This window comes from Aulostomus chinensis, chromosome 12 (genome assembly GCF_037954235.1).
Source record: "Aulostomus chinensis isolate RoL2024-O1b breed Wild chromosome 12, RoL_Achi_v1.0, whole genome shotgun sequence".
Classification (NCBI taxonomy): Eukaryota; Metazoa; Chordata; class Actinopteri; order Syngnathiformes; family Aulostomidae; genus Aulostomus; species Aulostomus chinensis.
The window spans coordinates 2,206,198-2,225,081 of record NC_141331.1 but is presented as its reverse complement, the minus strand read 5'-3'; the positions used below and the strand labels follow the sequence as shown (position 1 = coordinate 2,225,081).

The 18,884-nt window shown below is 46.9% G+C and overlaps 1 protein-coding gene across 4 annotated transcripts; it reads right to left on the bottom strand.

Moving 5' to 3' along the window:
- Positions 1-16: 16 nt before the first annotated feature.
- On the bottom strand, positions 17-16,718 carry LOC147251733 (1-phosphatidylinositol 4,5-bisphosphate phosphodiesterase delta-4-like). Of its 4 annotated transcripts, none has more exons than XM_086219637.1 (18): positions 16,492-16,718; positions 13,720-13,815; positions 13,177-13,260; positions 12,965-13,006; positions 12,670-12,828; positions 11,940-12,168; positions 11,322-11,451; positions 10,835-11,066; positions 10,103-10,304; positions 9,396-9,540; positions 8,934-9,086; positions 7,900-8,055; positions 6,865-7,021; positions 6,569-6,685; positions 5,691-5,869; positions 1,374-1,506; positions 1,152-1,301; positions 17-1,064 (listed from the first exon to the last, which is right to left on the bottom strand). In XM_086219637.1, the coding sequence occupies exons 4-18, from the start codon at positions 12,984-12,986 to the stop codon at positions 961-963; spliced, it is 2,268 nt and encodes a 755-aa protein (XP_086075763.1). In that variant the 5' UTR covers positions 12,987-13,006; positions 13,177-13,260; positions 13,720-13,815; positions 16,492-16,718; the 3' UTR covers positions 17-960. The 4 variants fall into 4 exon arrangements, with proteins under 4 accessions (XP_086075763.1, XP_086075764.1, XP_086075762.1 ...); XM_086219638.1 differs by having other exon boundaries at positions 13,098-13,260; positions 13,720-13,797; XM_086219636.1 differs by having other exon boundaries at positions 13,720-13,797.
- Between the last annotated feature and the right edge of the window lie 2,166 nt (positions 16,719-18,884).

Here is an 18,884-nt window from a genome sequence, read left to right as displayed (position 1 = left end):
CACACACACACACACACACACATACATGTACCCAAATGTACAGTACATTTCATGTTTGCAGTAATCTTATACAATGTGTCCCTCACAGTATGCAAAAGAAAATTTTAAAAATGGACACAAGAGCACGGATATATTAGAAGATTCTCTGTAATTTTTTAAAAATGTATTATAGAACTGAATGTAAATAATCCCTGTCTTTACAGACTTCCAGAAAACGACGTCCTTGTTTGAGAGGAAACCGTCCAGTCAGAAACCGTACGTTCTCTAAATGTTCGGAGAATATTTCTGCTTGTGTCAAGGACATCGGTTGGTAACATTCCTACAACGTTCCTGCGTGGTCATGGTTTGGAGCTCCTAAAGGTCGGGGGAATGTTAGTCAATATTTTAAGGAATATTTTAGGGGAGCATTGACAGGATGGAATTAGTCCATTCGTCCAGCTCCTGTAATGTTTCTGAAAGATGAACAAATATTCTGAGAAGGTGATGCAAGAACCAACACAGAACCCCCCCCCAAAAAAGAACATTACTTGCCGCCCACCTAAAGGTTCTTGTGACATCACCATAGGTCCAGTAAACAATCTTCCAATACAGACCCAGAGGGAGTGTTCTATACAGTCCCCAAATTGTTCCCACAGCACAATGAATGTTACCCTCGATAACATCCCGCAACAGAACACGATGTCCTTTACACTGTTAAATGTTCTTGTTCCTCTTTGAAAGTCCAGAAGGGAAAGTTGTTGTCTCACACCCCAGAACTCCTCATAATCTTGCAGGAGAACCATAGAATAACAAAAATGCAACATTCTTCTTCTGTCACTTAGGAAACTAACAGCAGGATTTTCATACCGAAAGGTTCTGTGACGTTTCAGGACATTTGTCACCCATGGAGAACGTTATACGGAGTTGATGGTCTTTCCTGACATTTACCACTGGATCATGTCTCTTAGAACCATGACCACCTCAGACTTGGGATCCCGTGAGCTCTGAGATGGTGATGTTGACGAAGAGGGACGAGGGAGGGATGGCGGTTCCGTCTTTAGAGAGCAGATGAATGTGACGATAACCTGCGACAGACGGGACCGTTTAGCTTCTGGCCTCAGACACCTCAGAGGAGAGACCATAACCCTGGTGGTTCGGTTCTAGATACAGACCTGCTTGGATGCATGTAAACGGCAGCGTGAACTGTCCTATGAAGTCGTTTCTGGATGCCTTGTCGTAGTCCTCCACCACGAAGCGGACCAGGGCCAGTTCAGGCGTGTGGACGACAAAATTTAGTGTTTCATTCCAGACTGGGTTAAAACCTGGGGGGGGGGGGACAGAGTTTGTTAATGACCCATTCTGGCCCTGACACCATCACTAAACCAGACTCTCACCGTTGTTGTTGATGTGGCTGGTCTCCTCCTTGGCCTGATCCTGGGGTACTCCGAAGATCTCCACCCTGACCAGGGGGTCCACGATTGACCCCTCTTTCTGGTTCACCTTTGGTAGCTGCTGCCCACTTATCACCTGATAAACACACACACATTTGAAACTGTCTACTGGGGGACATTTTGTCGGTTTATGTCAGATGCTGGACATAAATGCCAGACTAGCACAGGTCATGAGACTCAATCTGATCTTCTGTCCAACGTCCCTGTGGTGTTGAACTGACATCTCGTGCCTGCTGGGAGGTACTAAGCACTGCCGGGTTCAGCATCGCCACCCTGATCTAGAACAATTACTCTAATTCTTGTCCCTACAGAGCAGTGAGGGATTGAGCTCTGAAACCTGGAAATAAGTTACCATTGTTCGTTGTCCAGCTCAAAGTCAGCGGGTTTTAAATAAATGCCTGAAAAAAGGTCTGTGGTTCAAGCTTAACCCAACTTCCTGCTGGACTACAGAGGTACCCCACTACTACCATGTTAACTTCCTGTTGGACTACAGAGGTACCCCACTACTACCATGTTAACTTCCTGCTGGACTACAGAGGTACCCCACTACTACCATGTTAACTTCCTGCTGGACTACAGAGGTACCCCACTACTACCATGTTAACTTCCTGCTGGACTACAGAGGTACCCCACTACTACCATGTTAACTTCCTGCTGGACTACAGAGGTACCCCACTACTACCATGTTAACTTCCTGTTGAACTACAGAGGTACCCCACTACTACCATGTTAACTTCCTGCTGGACGACAGAGGTACCCCACTACCACCATGTTAACTTCCTGCTGGACAACGGAGGTACCCCACTACTACCATGTTAACTTCCTGCTGGACTACGGAGGTACCCCACTACTACCATGTTAACTTCCTGCTGGACTACGGAGGTACCCCACTACTACCATGTTAACTTCCTGTTGGACTACAGAGGTACCCCACTACTACCATGTTAACTTCCTGCTGGACTACAGAGGTACCCCACTACTACCATGTTAACTTCCTGTTGGACTACAGAGGTACCCCACTACTACCATGTTAACTTCCTGCTGGACTACAGAGGTACCCCACTTCTACCATGTTAACTTCCTGTTGGACTGCAAAGGTACCCCACTACTACCATGTTAACTTCCTGCTGGACTACAGAGGTACCCCACTACTACCATGTTAACTTCCGTTTGGACTACAGAGGTACCCCACTACCACCATGTTAACTTCCTGCTGGACTACAGAGGTACCCCACTACTACCATGTTAACTTCCTGCTGGACTACAGAGGTACCCCACTACTACCATGTTAACTTCCTGCTGGACGACAGAGGTACCCCACTACCACCATGTTAACTTCCTGCTGGACTACAAAGGTACCCCACTACTACCATGTTAACTTCCTGTTGGACTACAGAGGTACCCCACTACTACCATATTAACTTCCTGCTGGACTACAAAGGTACCCCACTACTACCATGTTAACTTCCTGCTGGACTACAGAGGTACCCCACTACTACCATGTTAACTTCCTGTTGGACTACAGAGGTACCCCACTACTACCATGTTAACTTCCTGTTGGACTACAGAGGTACCCCACTACTACCATGTTAACTTCCTGTTGGACTACAGAGGTACCCCACTACTACCATGTTAACTTCCTGTTGGACTACAAAGGTACCCCACTACTACCATGTTAACTTCCTGTTGGACTACAGAGGTACCCCACTACCACCATGTTAACTTCCTGCTGGACTACAAAGGTACCCCACTACTACCATGTTAACTTCCTGCTGGACTACGGAGGTACCCCACTACTACCATGTTAACTTCCTGTTGGACTACACAGGTACCCCACTACCACCATGTTAACTTCCTGCTGGACTACAGAGGTACCCCACTACTACCATGTTAACTTCCTGTTGGACTACAGAGGTACCCCACTACCACCATGTTAACTTCCTGCTGGACTACAGAGGTACCCCACTACTACCATGTTAACTTCCTGCTGGACTACAGAGGTACCCCACTACTACCATGTTAACTTCCTGCTGGACTACAGAGGTACCCCACTACTACCATGTTAACTTCCTGCTGGACTACAGAGGTACCCCACTACTACCATGTTAACTTCCTGTTGAACTACAGAGGTACCCCACTACTACCATGTTAACTTCCTGCTGGACGACAGAGGTACCCCACTACCACCATGTTAACTTCCTGCTGGACAACGGAGGTACCCCACTACTACCATGTTAACTTCCTGCTGGACTACGGAGGTACCCCACTACTACCATGTTAACTTCCTGCTGGACTACGGAGGTACCCCACTACTACCATGTTAACTTCCTGTTGGACTACAGAGGTACCCCACTACTACCATGTTAACTTCCTGCTGGACTACAGAGGTACCCCACTACTACCATGTTAACTTCCGTTTGGACTACAGAGGTACCCCACTACCACCATGTTAACTTCCTGCTGGACTACAGAGGTACCCCACTACTACCATGTTAACTTCCTGCTGGACTACAGAGGTACCCCACTACTACCATGTTAACTTCCTGCTGGACGACAGAGGTACCCCACTACCACCATGTTAACTTCCTGCTGGACTACAAAGGTACCCCACTACTACCATGTTAACTTCCTGTTGGACTACAGAGGTACCCCACTACTACCATATTAACTTCCTGCTGGACTACAAAGGTACCCCACTACTACCATGTTAACTTCCTGCTGGACTACAGAGGTACCCCACTACTACCATGTTAACTTCCTGTTGGACTACAGAGGTACCCCACTACTACCATGTTAACTTCCTGTTGGACTACAGAGGTACCCCACTACTACCATGTTAACTTCCTGTTGGACTACAGAGGTACCCCACTACTACCATGTTAACTTCCTGTTGGACTACAAAGGTACCCCACTACTACCATGTTAACTTCCTGTTGGACTACAGAGGTACCCCACTACCACCATGTTAACTTCCTGCTGGACTACAAAGGTACCCCACTACTACCATGTTAACTTCCTGCTGGACTACGGAGGTACCCCACTACTACCATGTTAACTTCCTGTTGGACTACACAGGTACCCCACTACCACCATGTTAACTTCCTGCTGGACTACAGAGGTACCCCACTACTACCATGTTAACTTCCTGTTGGACTACAGAGGTACCCCACTACTACCATGTTAACTTCCTGTTGGACTACAAAGGTACCCCACTACTACCATGTTAACTTCCTGTTGGACTACAGAGGTACCCCACTACTACCATATTAACTTCCTGTTGGACTACAAAGGTACCCCACTACTACCATATTAACTTCCTGTTGGACTACAGAGGTACCCCACTACCACCATGTTAACTTCCTGCTGGACTACAAAGGTACCCCACTACCACCATGTTAACTTCCTGTTGGACTACAAAGGTACCCCACTACTACCATGTTAACTTCCTGCTGGACTACAGAGGTACCCCACTACTACCATGTTAACTTCCTGTTGGACTACAAAGGTACCCCACTCCCACCATGTTAACTTCCTGCTGGACTACAAAGGTACCCCACTACTACCATGTTAACTTCCTGTTGGACTACAGAGGTACCCCACTACTACCATGTTAACTTCCTGCTGGACTACAAAGGTACCCCACTACTACCATGTTAACTTCCTGCTGGACTACAAAGGTACCCCACTACTACCATGTTAACTTCCTGCTGGACTACAAAGGTACCCCACTACTACCATATTAACTTCCTGCTGGACTACAGAGGTACCCCACTACTACCATGTTAACTTCCTGTTGGACTACAGAGGTACCCCAGTACTACCATATTAACTTCCTGCTGGACTACAAAGGTACCCCACTACTACCATGTTAACTTCCTGTTGGACTACAGAGGTACCCCACTACTACCATATTAACTTCCTGCTGGACTACAGAGGTACCCCACTACTACCATGTTAACTTCCTGTTGGACTACAGAGGTACCCCACTACTACCATATTAACTTCCCGCTGGACTACAAAGGTACCCCACTACTACCATGTTAACTTCCTGCTGGACTACAAAGGTACCCCACTACTACCATATTAACTTCCTGCTGGACTACAAAGGTACCCCACTACTACCATATTAACTTCCTGCTGGACTACAAAGGTACCTCACCCTTGGTGAGCTCTATTCATGAGAGGCACTGATTTCCTGCAACACCCGTGTACTTCAGTAAGTACTTGTTACAATCAGTCAATCCAGACGTTGAAGTGCACCTGTATGGATAAGCGCAAAGGTTTGTAGCCTCGCTGCTCCTCTGGTTTCTCCGGACTGAACTGTGTGTCGGCGTCTCTCAGGAAGTCGGGTTTGAGGACGTAGCCACAGCAGCCGTTCTGCCCGAAAAGCCCGTCGTTCAGGTCCATCTCCAGGCCAGCTGTCTGGAAGTTCAGAGCCACTTCAGGACAGAGGGAGAGGAGAGATCATGTGATCACACTGGGAGACTTAGTCATGTGACAGGAAGCAGCTGTCCTGTCAAACCCATCCAGCTGTGGCTGAGCCTGATCTCTGACCCCAGCACTGAGCAGACTGAGGCGGTGGCGGTGAGGACACGCTCGCCGTGCCACAGAGGTCACAAGTTTTACATTCAGCAGCAGTCATGAGACACCTTGTGATTCTCTTTTTTCGCCCTTGAACTGCAGTGTCATGTGCTTCTCCACTCATCCGAGATTATAAAACCTTCTGGACAAATGTAATAACACAGCCAAGCATTTGGGTGGAGTTTGTCATACCAGAGGCTCCGCCCTCTAACAGTGCTTCTGACCCTGGTTTCACTTTTTCATTCAGCTTCATCTGTCATTAAAAGTCCAGCAACTCTACACTGTTTACAGCAGATGTCACTGAGGCTGATCGTCACGGCAACCGCAACAGCATCCACAATGACGAGGGCATTCAGAAGATGCAGAGGAGCAATGGGAGAAGAGAATTAATGGGAAATGTACGACCACAGTAATCCACACGGGGGAAACAACAACATGCAGGAGTTAGGATTCAGTCGTCAGTGCAGATAATGGAACCAGTACAGGTGTGACTGGACTGGACAGTCGTTCGTGGAGAGACTAGTGACATCATAGGGAAGGTGACTTCTTCATCTCACCTATCTGGCAGCCCATGTTCCACATGTCCTGAGGGTTGTAGTTGGAGGAGTCGGTCCTGAGGCCGCTGGGGTAAATCCTGCTCATCTGCTTTGTGTTGTACTGCACAAAGTCGGTTCCTGCAGAGGTCACATGTCCGCTGAGTTAGTGCAGCACGATTTCTGAGGAGTCCACCTGTTCTTGGAACTGTAACACCTCTCAGATCTGGACAGAACACCTTTAGAACACGTTATCATCACAGCACAGATAACAAGTGAGCATGAGGGGCAAATACATTGTCCCTCCATGTTCACGCTACCTGCTTCCTTAGCGAGCCTCTTGGCCTTGGACTCCGAGAACGAGGACATCTCGTAGCATTTAGCGTGCAAACGAGCGTGCTCAAAGCCATGGAAGTGAACGCTCTTGCAGTACACCACCAGGTCTGACAATTCTCTGGAGAGTTTGGACTGGGATTTCTGCAAGAAAGACAGAAGTAAAAAAATAAATAAATTCATGTGACTTAAAGTGATACTTCACCCAAAAGGTGTATTTGGCCTTTTCCCCTTCCTGCATCATTTCCTTGATTGCAGAGAGCAGGACCAGTCGAGCTACGTAGAGCGGGCACCTCTCCTGTGCTACTGCGGCTCCTCCGTGGATAAAAACAATTCATTAACTTTGCCAGCAAAATCAGGAACATGCGCCATGATAAAGAGAACAGTTACTCCCACAGATGAGAGGAGGCACAGCTCCTGCGGCCTTTCTCCATTTCTTATCTCTCTCCTCTGGAATAGCCACGCTTCCTGTGCTGCTCTATTATCTCGCCTCCTAATCTCCCAGAGTGCAGCCCTGTTTCCTGACTGTCTTTGTCATCCATCTCTCCTGTCCATCCTGCTTTGCACGACAAGCGGCTCTTAATCATTTTGGGCTGGAAACTCTCGGAGGATGCAGCACATGTTTTTGATACGTGGTTTTTTTAATCTGCATCTTTTGTAGAAACGCGTCCTGACAGAGGCAACAGGTGAACAACTCCCAGCTACGATTTAGCAACCTGTCAATCACACACAAAACATGTGATGAAAGAAACACATTAAATCTGACGCTAAACTGTTCCAGGTTCAAGACGGAAGAACTGGAGTCCCAGAGGACCTTACCGTTCAGTGGGTTTATTCATGTTCATTAAAAGAACTTTATTAGCTTTGTTATCATTAATTCATAGTCCTTCTGCATGATATTGGTCTGTATTTTACAGTTTACGTGTCATGAAAAGCGTGTGTGTCTCATTTGATTAACCTAGAATAATATAAACGGCGCTCTGAATCCGGTGAAATATGAAGTACAAATGAAGTATTTCTACCTTCTTGTCGTGGTTCGGACTCTCATCTGGACTCTCAGCATCACCGTTGGTCATCTCGTCCTCATCGCTGACATCGTCCACCATGGACTCCTCGAGGCTGCACTCCTCCAGGCCGCCGATCTTTTTGGCTTTCAGCAAAATCTTCCCCTTCAGTTCCTGTACATAAAAGATGCTGAATCGGTGGTTTTGTGACCAGCAGCAGACTAGAGAGCCAGGCGGACGACAGTCATCCATCGTCCTGCTCCTCGCCGTCTCCAAACTAAACACAGTAATACGGAACAATTTGATGAGCAAACTCCTCTCAGCATTTGTCTGCCAGGACTTGAATTTAGTATTGATTGTCTAAGTGCTCTGATGGGAATGAGTTGTAATGATCGACTGTTGCTTTAAGGACAGATGATGACGAGGCCATTATTCTTTAAAATGCCATGTTTAATGGAAGGTAAGTTTCCCTGGAGGGAAGTTTCAGGTTTTCCCTGAAAATGTTTGTTTCCTAAAAGTTTTACATGAATACATTAGTACTGCATGTACATCTACTGCATTGACAGAAGCAGCTGATGTGTGTCCAGGACCTGCTTCCTCTGGGATAATTAAGCTCATCTATTCATCAAAAGTGACCTATGTTACACTTCAAGTGACGGCATTTAAGAAATTAAAACCAATCAGTTTGAGCATCATGTTGATGAGGCAGCAGCATGATCTTTGTCTCCTCCTCTGAGCTCTGGTTCGACTGGAGCTGCTCTCACTTGCGGTGCTGCTTTCAGGTACAACAAGTTGAGTCTGAATTCTCAGCTCAGAAGAGAGTGAGGAGGATGGTGGGAGGAGAGAAACGAGACGCTTCACAGCTTCTATGCAGTCAGTGTAACGCTAGCTGTTAGCAACTGTATTTTAGCAAGGACGACTGTTGTGGATCCAGATGGAAAAAACAAAACAATTTTATCCAACACAACTCCAAATATATGATATATGAATTCCTGTCATTTCATTTAAAGGTACTGACTTTGTGCTCTGGTGGAAGTAAAGCTGGGGCTCACCTGAGGAGAGGGGAGGTGTTGAGGGACCTGTCCATCCAGCAGGGTGGTTAGCAGCGTGTCACCCAGGATTTGGCTGAGGTGCTGGGCCATGACGGTCTGCTGCTCCACACTGCAGTGATTCTCCAGGGACAAGATGACGGGGAACTCTGATGCCTATCAAACAGGAAGGAGTGAACACAAAAGATGATTATGAGCTTCTTCTTTTTTTGTCTAAACTTTCTCTAAAAACACAGAGTCATGTTTGAGTGCTGACCACCTCCCGAAACAAAGTAGGAAAGTCTGAGGAACACTGACGAGTGGAAAGACTTGCAAAGTTCCTGGTAGAGTTCCATGTGGGTCAGTCAGCAGCAGTACATATGATTCCAGAGCAGAAAAGCTTACCAGCTGCTCTGAGCACCCAGCAGGTCCTATTAACTGAAATGTCTTCTTAGCAGTTTGTGTGCAGGCGTGAGTGCCACCGACCTTGAAGGCGTATTCTTTCAGTGTTGCTATGACGTCTTTGAAGAGGATCTTTGACGTCAGCGTGTGACCGTGATACACAACAGGCTCCCCATCGCTGCCATCCCAGCAGTCCACCTCCACGCAGCGACAACCTCTCTTTAGAGCTCTACACACACACACACCTCAATCAAATGCATGGTACTGAGGTTTGTGTGTTTTAATAAAGATATATCAAGAAACCTTCCTTATTCTGTAGTTGGATTTTCAATTCTTATCGTATTTTATATACTTGCAAAATTATATGTACTTCTGATTGTAATATGCATCATAATTATACATATATTCAGTTTATTAGTACTCCTTTTTTCTGCTCATATTTGATTTGGCAGCGTATAGGGGAGAAACTGAGGAGGTCTAAGCTTTGATCCCTGAGGAACTCCACATGTCGCAGCTACTCCACCAGACTAAATGGCAGCAAAGGAAGTTGTAGCTCCATATTCATTTATTTATCTACAGCTTAGAGCAACATTTCTCTTATAATAATTTATCAAATTCAGCTGTGAAATGTGCTGAAGCTTCCCTGTAACCTCAGGATAAAACTGCTTCTTTCCCAGTTTTTGCAGTAAACTTGGATTATTCCCTCACAAACACTGTCTCCGCTGCTGTTAATTTTCTTCAGTATTGCAGCCAGGTCGGCGCGTGCCTGGATGATAAACGCGACCACTCACTGGATGTAAGCCTCCAGGCTGCTGAGGCCTCGGAGCTGGTCCTCCAGGAGGTAGGTGTTGTGTGAGGAGGAGATGAAGTAGTGGCTGAGCGGCTGGCTCATGTCCTGGTGAAGACCCACACATTCTGGTGTAAATATGGATCCTTCCGGGGAGCACAGGTACATCTGGAAGCCATCTAAGGTCATGGCACCTTGCATCTTGGCTGGGGGGGGATACACATTTAAAATCATGTAATCCTTGTGCTTTTCCTCTGAATTCTTTGAAGTATTTGTGGTCCTTCAACAAAGTTTCATATAAGTATTTGTATTTGCTTGACTATCATAAAATTTTACATCAACAATGAGGCGGATCTATTTAGCGTCACAAAAACTGGCTCTTCTTTTGGCTGAGGTCGCCTGGTGGTGGTATGCACCCTCCGACTGCCCTTAGTTACTTTATGTGTATTTTTACATATGAAAGTGAAATCAAGTTTGACAAACACAAAAAGAAACAAAATAGCGAACCGATCATGTGCTAGGTCATGTGATTCTTCAGCTCATGTGATCTTATTGAGTCTTACTCTCTTGTTTTGAGACAAAAAGTCGAGCAGTCATAAGTTGACTTACACAGCAATTCACTGCTGATGATTTTCAAGCAAATACTTCCGATCTAGTTGAGCCGGGAGGTTCATTCTAAGAAGTGATAAATGTTTGAGTTCCCATGGCAACGAAGGCCACGAGAGCTCCTCTGTACCCATCTCGGATGGTTCATAGCGGTCGATGAGCTCGCTGGCGTGCTGTGCGCTGCGCTCCCCCTCCTGCTGCTCCGTGCTCAGGAAGCTCTCCAGCTCATCCAGCAGTAACTTGTCTCCGTCAGCGGAGTAGTCCTGGAACACCTTCCACACCTCGTCCCTCTGAGTCAGCATCTTATAAAAGAGCACAAACTGCTCGATCTCCAAAGAGCCGCTCTCCGACTTGTCTGCCATCTGGAGTGTTGAAGAGAAACGCCTAGGTTTGGTGTCATAACACACTGCCTTGTGGGAAGTAGTCGTTACACCTACATGCCTTCCCAGACAGGAAGGTCGTCGGGGGGTCTAACAGTGTGGTCAGACTGACGTGAACTTTCTCATCATGCACCTAACTTGAAGGAAGTTACTTTCCAATTCAAAGCAGAGAGAAAATGTATCACACTTTCTAGCTGTGTACCAAAACTTGGGCCTGTTCTCTCTCGTCAAGCTCACCGTGAAGAGATGCAGCGCGTGCTCCTCGCTCATGTCCACGTTCATCATCTTCAAGAGTTTCCGCACTTCTTTGAAGTTCATCTTCCCATCTTTGTTCTTGTCGGCCTTCTGAAACCAGTCCCAGACCCATCTGATAGGAGGGTTCAGGTAAATCTTTCATCTGCTTTGGTCGTATGACGTAGATTAAATGTGGCGTCCACAGAATTGGATATGTCACTTCCACTGGCTAACCAGAGTCTGGCCATGGGGCACCCCTACCTTCAAGCTAAGTAGATGTGGCTGGCTCTTTCTGAATCCTGGAGTCACAAAGAAGTAACAGAGTGAGTCCCACAAAGAGGGCAGGGACAGGAGGGAAAAACATGTCTGTTGTGAGCTTGAGACTCTGATTGGTGAGAACCTGACAGGCAAAATGAACTCTTTGGGCTAAGAATCATTTTAATCTTGAGCCTTAACTCAAACAATGAATTGAATCCAGCCATTTTAAATCAGTTTAACTCTTTAAACTCCCTACAGTGTTTCAGACACTTGTGGGCACTTTTAACACGACATCCTAGAGCCGGTCTTTGACGTCATGCAGCACCTCAATCAACACTGCGGTTGCCGCCAGTAAAAGGATACTGGTCCAGCCTCTCTTTCTCATCCATCGTTTGAGCTTTGTGGATCAGCTTGCGCACTCCCTGGATCCAGGCCTGTGCCTCCTTCGGGGAATCTGCCACGAGGTCCAGGTTGCCTTGGCGACCATGAAACACTAAGGTGAAGCAGAGGTCAGCGGGGAACTCCTCAGCAATGCTCATCAAGACTTCTGACTGGTGGCCCTCGCGCACTGCTTCCATCTCGCTCACAGAGACTGAAACATGTGACAAGTTACTCTCAAAAGTCCATTCAAAAGCGTGACAGACAAAATCTGAAAATGTATCTGAATTATTCTCATTTATATTTTAATGTATTGCTGTCAGTTTGTATAATGCAAGATTTTAGGCTCCCCTGCAGCTGAATTAACCATGAACACAACTGCAGCTTCATTACCGCTCCGATTCTGAACAGTTTTTTAAGTAAAGTTCAAGAAGCCAAACTTGGAAAAATGTAGGCTCATATGTGAATTAGCATGTCGGCTACTGAAGGGTCTCTCACATACTCAGGAAGAGAAGAGTGAAGGGACGGGTTACAATCTATTAGGCCCCTCTAGATCCTACACAATGTCCCTTTAAATGAAAATGTTTTCTGTTAGGTCCAAGCAGATCAGGGTCCAGGTTGAGACCTGATCTGAGCAAAGGATTAGGGCCTCATGCTGCTTGTGTGACCCATTTCAACATCCACAACCCAGTTATGTATATAACATTCAACTCACAGGTGGAGTGGCCTTTCCCCACCCATCTGGACTTGTACCAGATAGTCATCCCGTCCTCCAGGAGTCGGAAGTGCCGATGCTTCTTCCACGAGCGAGACTTGACCTTCCTCAGAGTGGAGCCCGCCATCATCACCCTGATGTCCGGATCATCCTGGATACCTGCGCGGAGAGTCGTATTAAACTACCTGCACCGTCAGGACCGGGGAACCGTTCAGTTGGAGGAAAATGATTCTGGTTCAGGATTTTAACTCAGATTCAGTTGCATCTTCAGGCTGACGTCTTCATATTTACTCACGCGAGCCTTCAGCATCCATCATCCCCGACTCATGCCAGGAAGCTGCAAGGGGAAGCAGATGTTGGTTGGTTCCTCCAGATGCTTTCAATCCAAGCAAAGTAAATGTTGCAAGCAAGCACACAGTCAGACTCACAGAGACACGACAACCAACAATCTTGTTTATTACTAAAATAATTCCTGAAGGCAGTTTTTGAGGAAGAACATGAATTCACTCTATCTGCACGCTGAGGTCAGCGGTGACGGCCCTCCAGCGGTGACGGCCCTCCAGCGGTGACGGCCCTCCAGCGGTGACGGTTCTGTGGTGTTCAGGATATTACAAGAAAGGGAATTAGATACAATAACAGCGTATCTGTGTACCGACAGTAAAAATACCCTTGAGGAGACAAAAAGCAGGAATTGTGTGTTTCACCACTGCTCTGCATCAGTGTGACAGAAACTGAAATGGAGCAATACGCAACAAAGTACACACTCTGAACTCACACTCGAACACACACTTGTGCGATCAGCAACTTCTGAGAATTACTGTTTGTCTGAATTTCTTCGATCATTTTTTGTGAAACCTCCGTGCCCGTGCTGCTAATCTTTGTCTTTTCTTCCAGGCTTTTTCCATGATGTCTAATTTATCTGTTGTACTTTGATGATTTATAAAAGATGCTCTTTAAGCCCTCAGCAAGCACACATGATGGATACATGATGCTGCTGTACTCAACAGGCTTGTAAGAGATCATGCAGTAAGAAAACCCAGAGAATCTCACTTGTGATGTTCTGGTGTGGTTCTGCTGAAGAGTCCCGGGTTCGACGTTCCTGCCGGAGTCACTCAGCGACCTTCATCCCTGTGGCGGGCAGACAGACTGATGGAGTAAAGGTGCAAAGATGCTGTCGTTAGACTGTAGATCAGCTAAAGAAGGCATTTCTAAGATGAGCCAGCGCTTCCGCATCATCACAGCATGAGTGAGTAGCTGAGAGCAGCCTGACAGGCTCCTTCATGGCCGCCACCGCAGCTGCAGCCTGAATGATGACTAAGCTTTCTGTGGTCGCCGGGGAAATGAAACTCTGACAAATGATTCAGGCACTCAGCGAAATTACAAAGTGCAGATTCATTAAGGTTCTTCATAAAAGCAGGCTCTCCAGTTGAATGAGCTCCCGCCGACTGCTCACAGGAGGACAGAAATACGACTGTGAGACGTCTCAGCGGCAGCAAACAGAATTCTGAGTCTGCCAGACCTCAGACGACGTCACTCTCCGTCTCACACCAGCAGGTTCATTAGCAAATATCTGGGCAAGTACAGGATGCTGGGTAGGGGAGACCAGGGACAGTTGCAACAGGTTTTTCCATTTCCCGTCCATCCACAATGACGCAACAACAACGGAGGACATGGAGGCAGCGTGACGCCTGTTGCTCAGTCTGTGGTTTTTGCTTAAACTAAAAGTGAGGGAGGACAGACAATGATGATGATGATGATGATGATGAAGATGATGATGATACGAAGTAGATGATGTAAGCGGGTAAAATACCCAATCAGGGCCCCGCTATGTGTTTATGTCACGTCAGTCTCTGCTCGGCTCACTTGGAACCCCAGCGGAGCAGGGACCAAAATGGTAACAGTTAGTACCGTGTTGGGGCCAGTGGAAACGGCGCCAAACCGACCTGAGCCGAAGTGAGCAGTGGAAACGCATCCTAAGCGTGTACAGATGTATGGATCAACATTTCCATGCAGAGAATGAAGCCGCACCACAGAGCTTTGTTTCATCTTCTACTTCGACTCTAAACTACAAACTGATACTTGGACACGCCCACATCTGACTGGTGGGGTTGTACACTCTGAAAATAAGAGGTATTAGCGTGTACTTAATGAGGTACAAGTGCCCTTCACTTCTATTTGTATCGTGTCTGTGAGAGACCAAGACTGTAGTTTGAGGTAACAAATGTGCCTTTGATGGAAGAGGACAGGTAAGTACTCTTCCATCAAAGGCCTGTTCTGGTCTCATACACTGTAAAAAATTGACACGTCACATGACGCATTATTCTAGCTCCGCCTACTAATGTTACATATTAATCAGTTCTTCTTTGCGGTCTTAAACAGTCAGTGTCTGCTTCCTGTCTGAGGTTAATCTACTATTTTAGTGCAGAGAAGAAGAAGAATTAACTTCCTCTATGTAATACTACAGAGATAATCAGGTCTGTTTCAGCAGGATTAAAGTACTGAATATGTACTTCACCTTGCATACACGACTGCATTATACTGCATGTTTCTGGTATCTTAACACAATGGCAAATAGACGACACATCTCTGTGCCTGATAGGACTGGCCGATACTTTAAATGACAGAATATAATTCAGGAAAATATCGCCAATAATCCAAGTGAAGTTGATCGTCGCAATGCATTTCGCATCATCTTGGACAATAAAGTTTACTTTTGAGCAGTAAAAGTTTTTGCCAACAGCATTTGAAAGATTTTTTTGCAAAAAGAATACTTGCTGCTGTATGGAGGTGATACTCGCTCATATCAGCCCCAATCACAACAACTCTGACCGACTCCGTGATCTCACTCCAGCGCTGCTTTTAAGAGAGAAACTAGACGAATGAACTTGACACGTTTCAGAGCCTCTCGTGCTTCACAACAACTTGAGCGGCCCCGCCATTCTCCCAGGATCATGAATGGTTTTATTTTGCAGGGAACCGAACACAGAGCAGGACACGCGCGACACGGCTGTGTTATCAGAGGAATACGATAAATTCCTGCCATCTCTGCTGTTGGCCGATAAATGAGGATCAAACGCTTTGGTGAGCAGTGACAGCGCTGTCAGTGTTCCTGCCGGGCCGCCATCCTTTCCTTTCATTGTCTCCTGAAACAACACGGCCTAATCTGGGCTGCTCAGGGTTTTATGTTTCCCTCCTTTTGGAAACTCAAGTTCTCAGGCCCGTCTGACTGAAGTGATGCGTTCCTTCGCTGCTGAGGAAGGAGAGGAAGGCTCATTTTCCTCTACGGTGCAATTTTTCTGTCTCGCCGTGTCACTGGAGAGCAGAGTCCTTTCCCCCTTCTTTTTCACCATTTACATTAGAAAGTTTCAGCACACCCTCTGAGCTCGATGAGGTCACGGAGTGTGTTGTTTTATTTTTGGAGGCTACGATGAGTCACTCAGCTTCGGGAGTTAACTGACCACACAAAGATGGGAGTCATGGGGTCTCGGGGGACTCAGGGCAGGAATCAGGGAATAAACAAGTCAGGAACACAAACAGCCCTGTCTCTCTTGTTGGCTTCCCAGTTTAAATGCGTTTGAGCCAGCAAAGGAATCTTTCACGTCTCCAGTGGTTTTTTTGCCCGTGACTGATTTTTTTTCCCCATGCATTGCATGCAATAATCTGAAGAATTCTATGAACAAAGTGAGAAGAGAGGGACTGCCTCGCATAACGGGGGGTGGGGGGGGGGGGGGCTGTTAATTAGAACCAGAAGGAAACACGAGACACAGCAGGAATATGAACATAAATTAGTCTTTTTCGTGATAGAACTAAGGTTTCTCTCACCTGACTGAGATCCAGAAGTGGGTTAAGGGGTCTCAGGTCCAGAGAAGTGGTCCAGGATTGTCACTCTGAACTGTCTGTAGGCATCCAGAAGGGACTGGGGCCTGTCTGCTGAGCTCAAGGCCTTTAAACAGGCAGGGAGGGTCCAGAGGGAAATCTGGCTTGGCCTTCCCTCTCTCCACGTTACTGCTCCTCCTGAGAAACCTGATTCCCTCTGCTGCTGCTGCTGCTGCACACTGGTACACCCTCCTCCTCCTCCTCGTCCACGCCAGCGTTCCTTCCTCTCCTGCCACTCCCCTCACCCTGCATCAGTTCCCTCCCTCATCTTCAGGCTGACTCCATGGGCAGCAGGACTGACTTGTGTTTCTGTATCAGCTCTGATTGTGTAAAACACAATTGTGGGAAAGGGTTGGCTGCCTTGGGCGCCGGGCCAAATCATAAAACTGAGACAAGTAGAATAATCTCCCCCTGCGTTCAAGGGGACGTGCTGGGGAACCTGAGTAACGTTCTCTCAAGGTTCTGTTAAGATGACAGGGGAACATGTGGTGACGTGGGAACACTCAGGGATGATGGAGGGATCTGGGCTTGTTCCGTGTACGTCTTTACAGGTTCTCAAAGGATTTCCAGGCAGTCTAGATGTGGAGGTTAGCAGGACGTCACTCAGCAGGGAATATTCAGAGAGGATGGATCGTGTTTGGGAGGCTTCCAGTTGGAGCCATTACCGAAACCTTGAGGGACCAACCATTAATGTTCTCTTGAGTCCCAGGATGTTGCTTCACATTCTGAGCTGCACGGTTTATTAAAATCTAAATGGAACTGCAATATGGTGCACTTTCTGTTCAAGCCTCATTGTGTCTGTTTTAAATTTTGAGGGACATCGAGATGCAAGTGATTGTCTGGCCAAAAAAGTTCTATGACTCCTTCTACCACCAAATGATAATATGAATAATTATGATGATGTCATTCTGTATATGTTATAAAACCTTTGGGGCGGGCGTGGTGATGACATCAGAGCAGCAGAGGGATGATGAAGGTGTGTGCTGGAGAGCCTGGCAGCTCACTCCCCCGCCTGCTGCACGCGTGCTCCTGATCAACATGAGCGCGGCTTCAGCCTGTTGTGAAATCACTGCCGGGTGAAGAGTGAAAGCATCACTTCCCTCCCCGTCTGAGCGCTAATGGACTCCTCCTCTGGCTCCAGGTCTTTGCTTATTAGAAGCTAAACTGTCCAAAAACAAAAACACCATAAAAACTCAGGTCCAGCAGATCTGCTCACAAACGGGAGACTTGAACGATGCCTGTCGACCGTCTCAGCTGCTGAAGAGATAATGGAGGCTTCGATCCATTAATGTACCGGTGGAAGGAAGTTCTGCTCACTGATGTCATCTGTGGGCTGTTAGAGGAAGCACTCAGGCAGCACAGGTGAGCTCGCCTCTCACTCTGAAGCTCTGTCTCAGGGGCCACTGGCACGCCACCAATACGTCAGTTCACCAAATAAACACAACAATTCAACCACAGCGGCTGGAAAGAGTTGCTCCAACACCTGGAAGGAGCTACTCACAGAGCTGAACGTTCCACTCTGAATGCTGGAGCTCCAACTCATGATCATTTTAGTCATTGGTTAATCAGAATCAGAACCAGAATCAGAATCCTTTATTAATCCCGGGGGGGGGAATTCTGTAACTACCCTGCCAGCATAGCTCAGTGATGGTAGTCACCTAGCTAGCTTCCCCTTATTTAATCAATCTGCCCATAGCTGTCACGAGGAATCGTTGAGTCTACATATCGAGAAGGTTTGAAAAATGGTGGAGTTCCTCCCTATGGTACCGTTAGCTTAGCACTGCTAACGTAGCATCCAGGCTTCCAGCATCATCAGAGGGTTCATTAGTGAAGATGATCTTGATGAACTGAACCTGGAAGATCATCAACTTTTGTTCACCAGAGCTGATTTACTGGTTCAATCACCACAATCACATGGAGCGATCCTATTGGCTGCTGGGGGAGGAGCCAGGAGATGACCACTTCCTGTTGGACTACAAAAATGCCTCGTCTCTGCAGTGGTCAGTAGCTTCATTTGTCTGTCCATCAGTCCAAAGACTCCATTTTCTCATCAATGGCGAAGCAGCAGTAAATCCTGATAGCTACGAGTCTGGAACCAGCATTTTTTTGGAAACATTTCTGCTTTTACAAAAAGACTGAAATGTCTAATCAATGATCACAATAATTGCCGATTATCGTCCTTTAGATGATTGTTAGACGCTACGATGAGGGTACGTGACTACCGGCTCGCTAGCATCAGTGAACAGTTCACTAATGTGCAGGTAATCATTGACTCATGGTGTTCATGCTAACTTCTCACGTCACAGCAAAGGTGGATGATAAACAGGCGCCGCCCACCT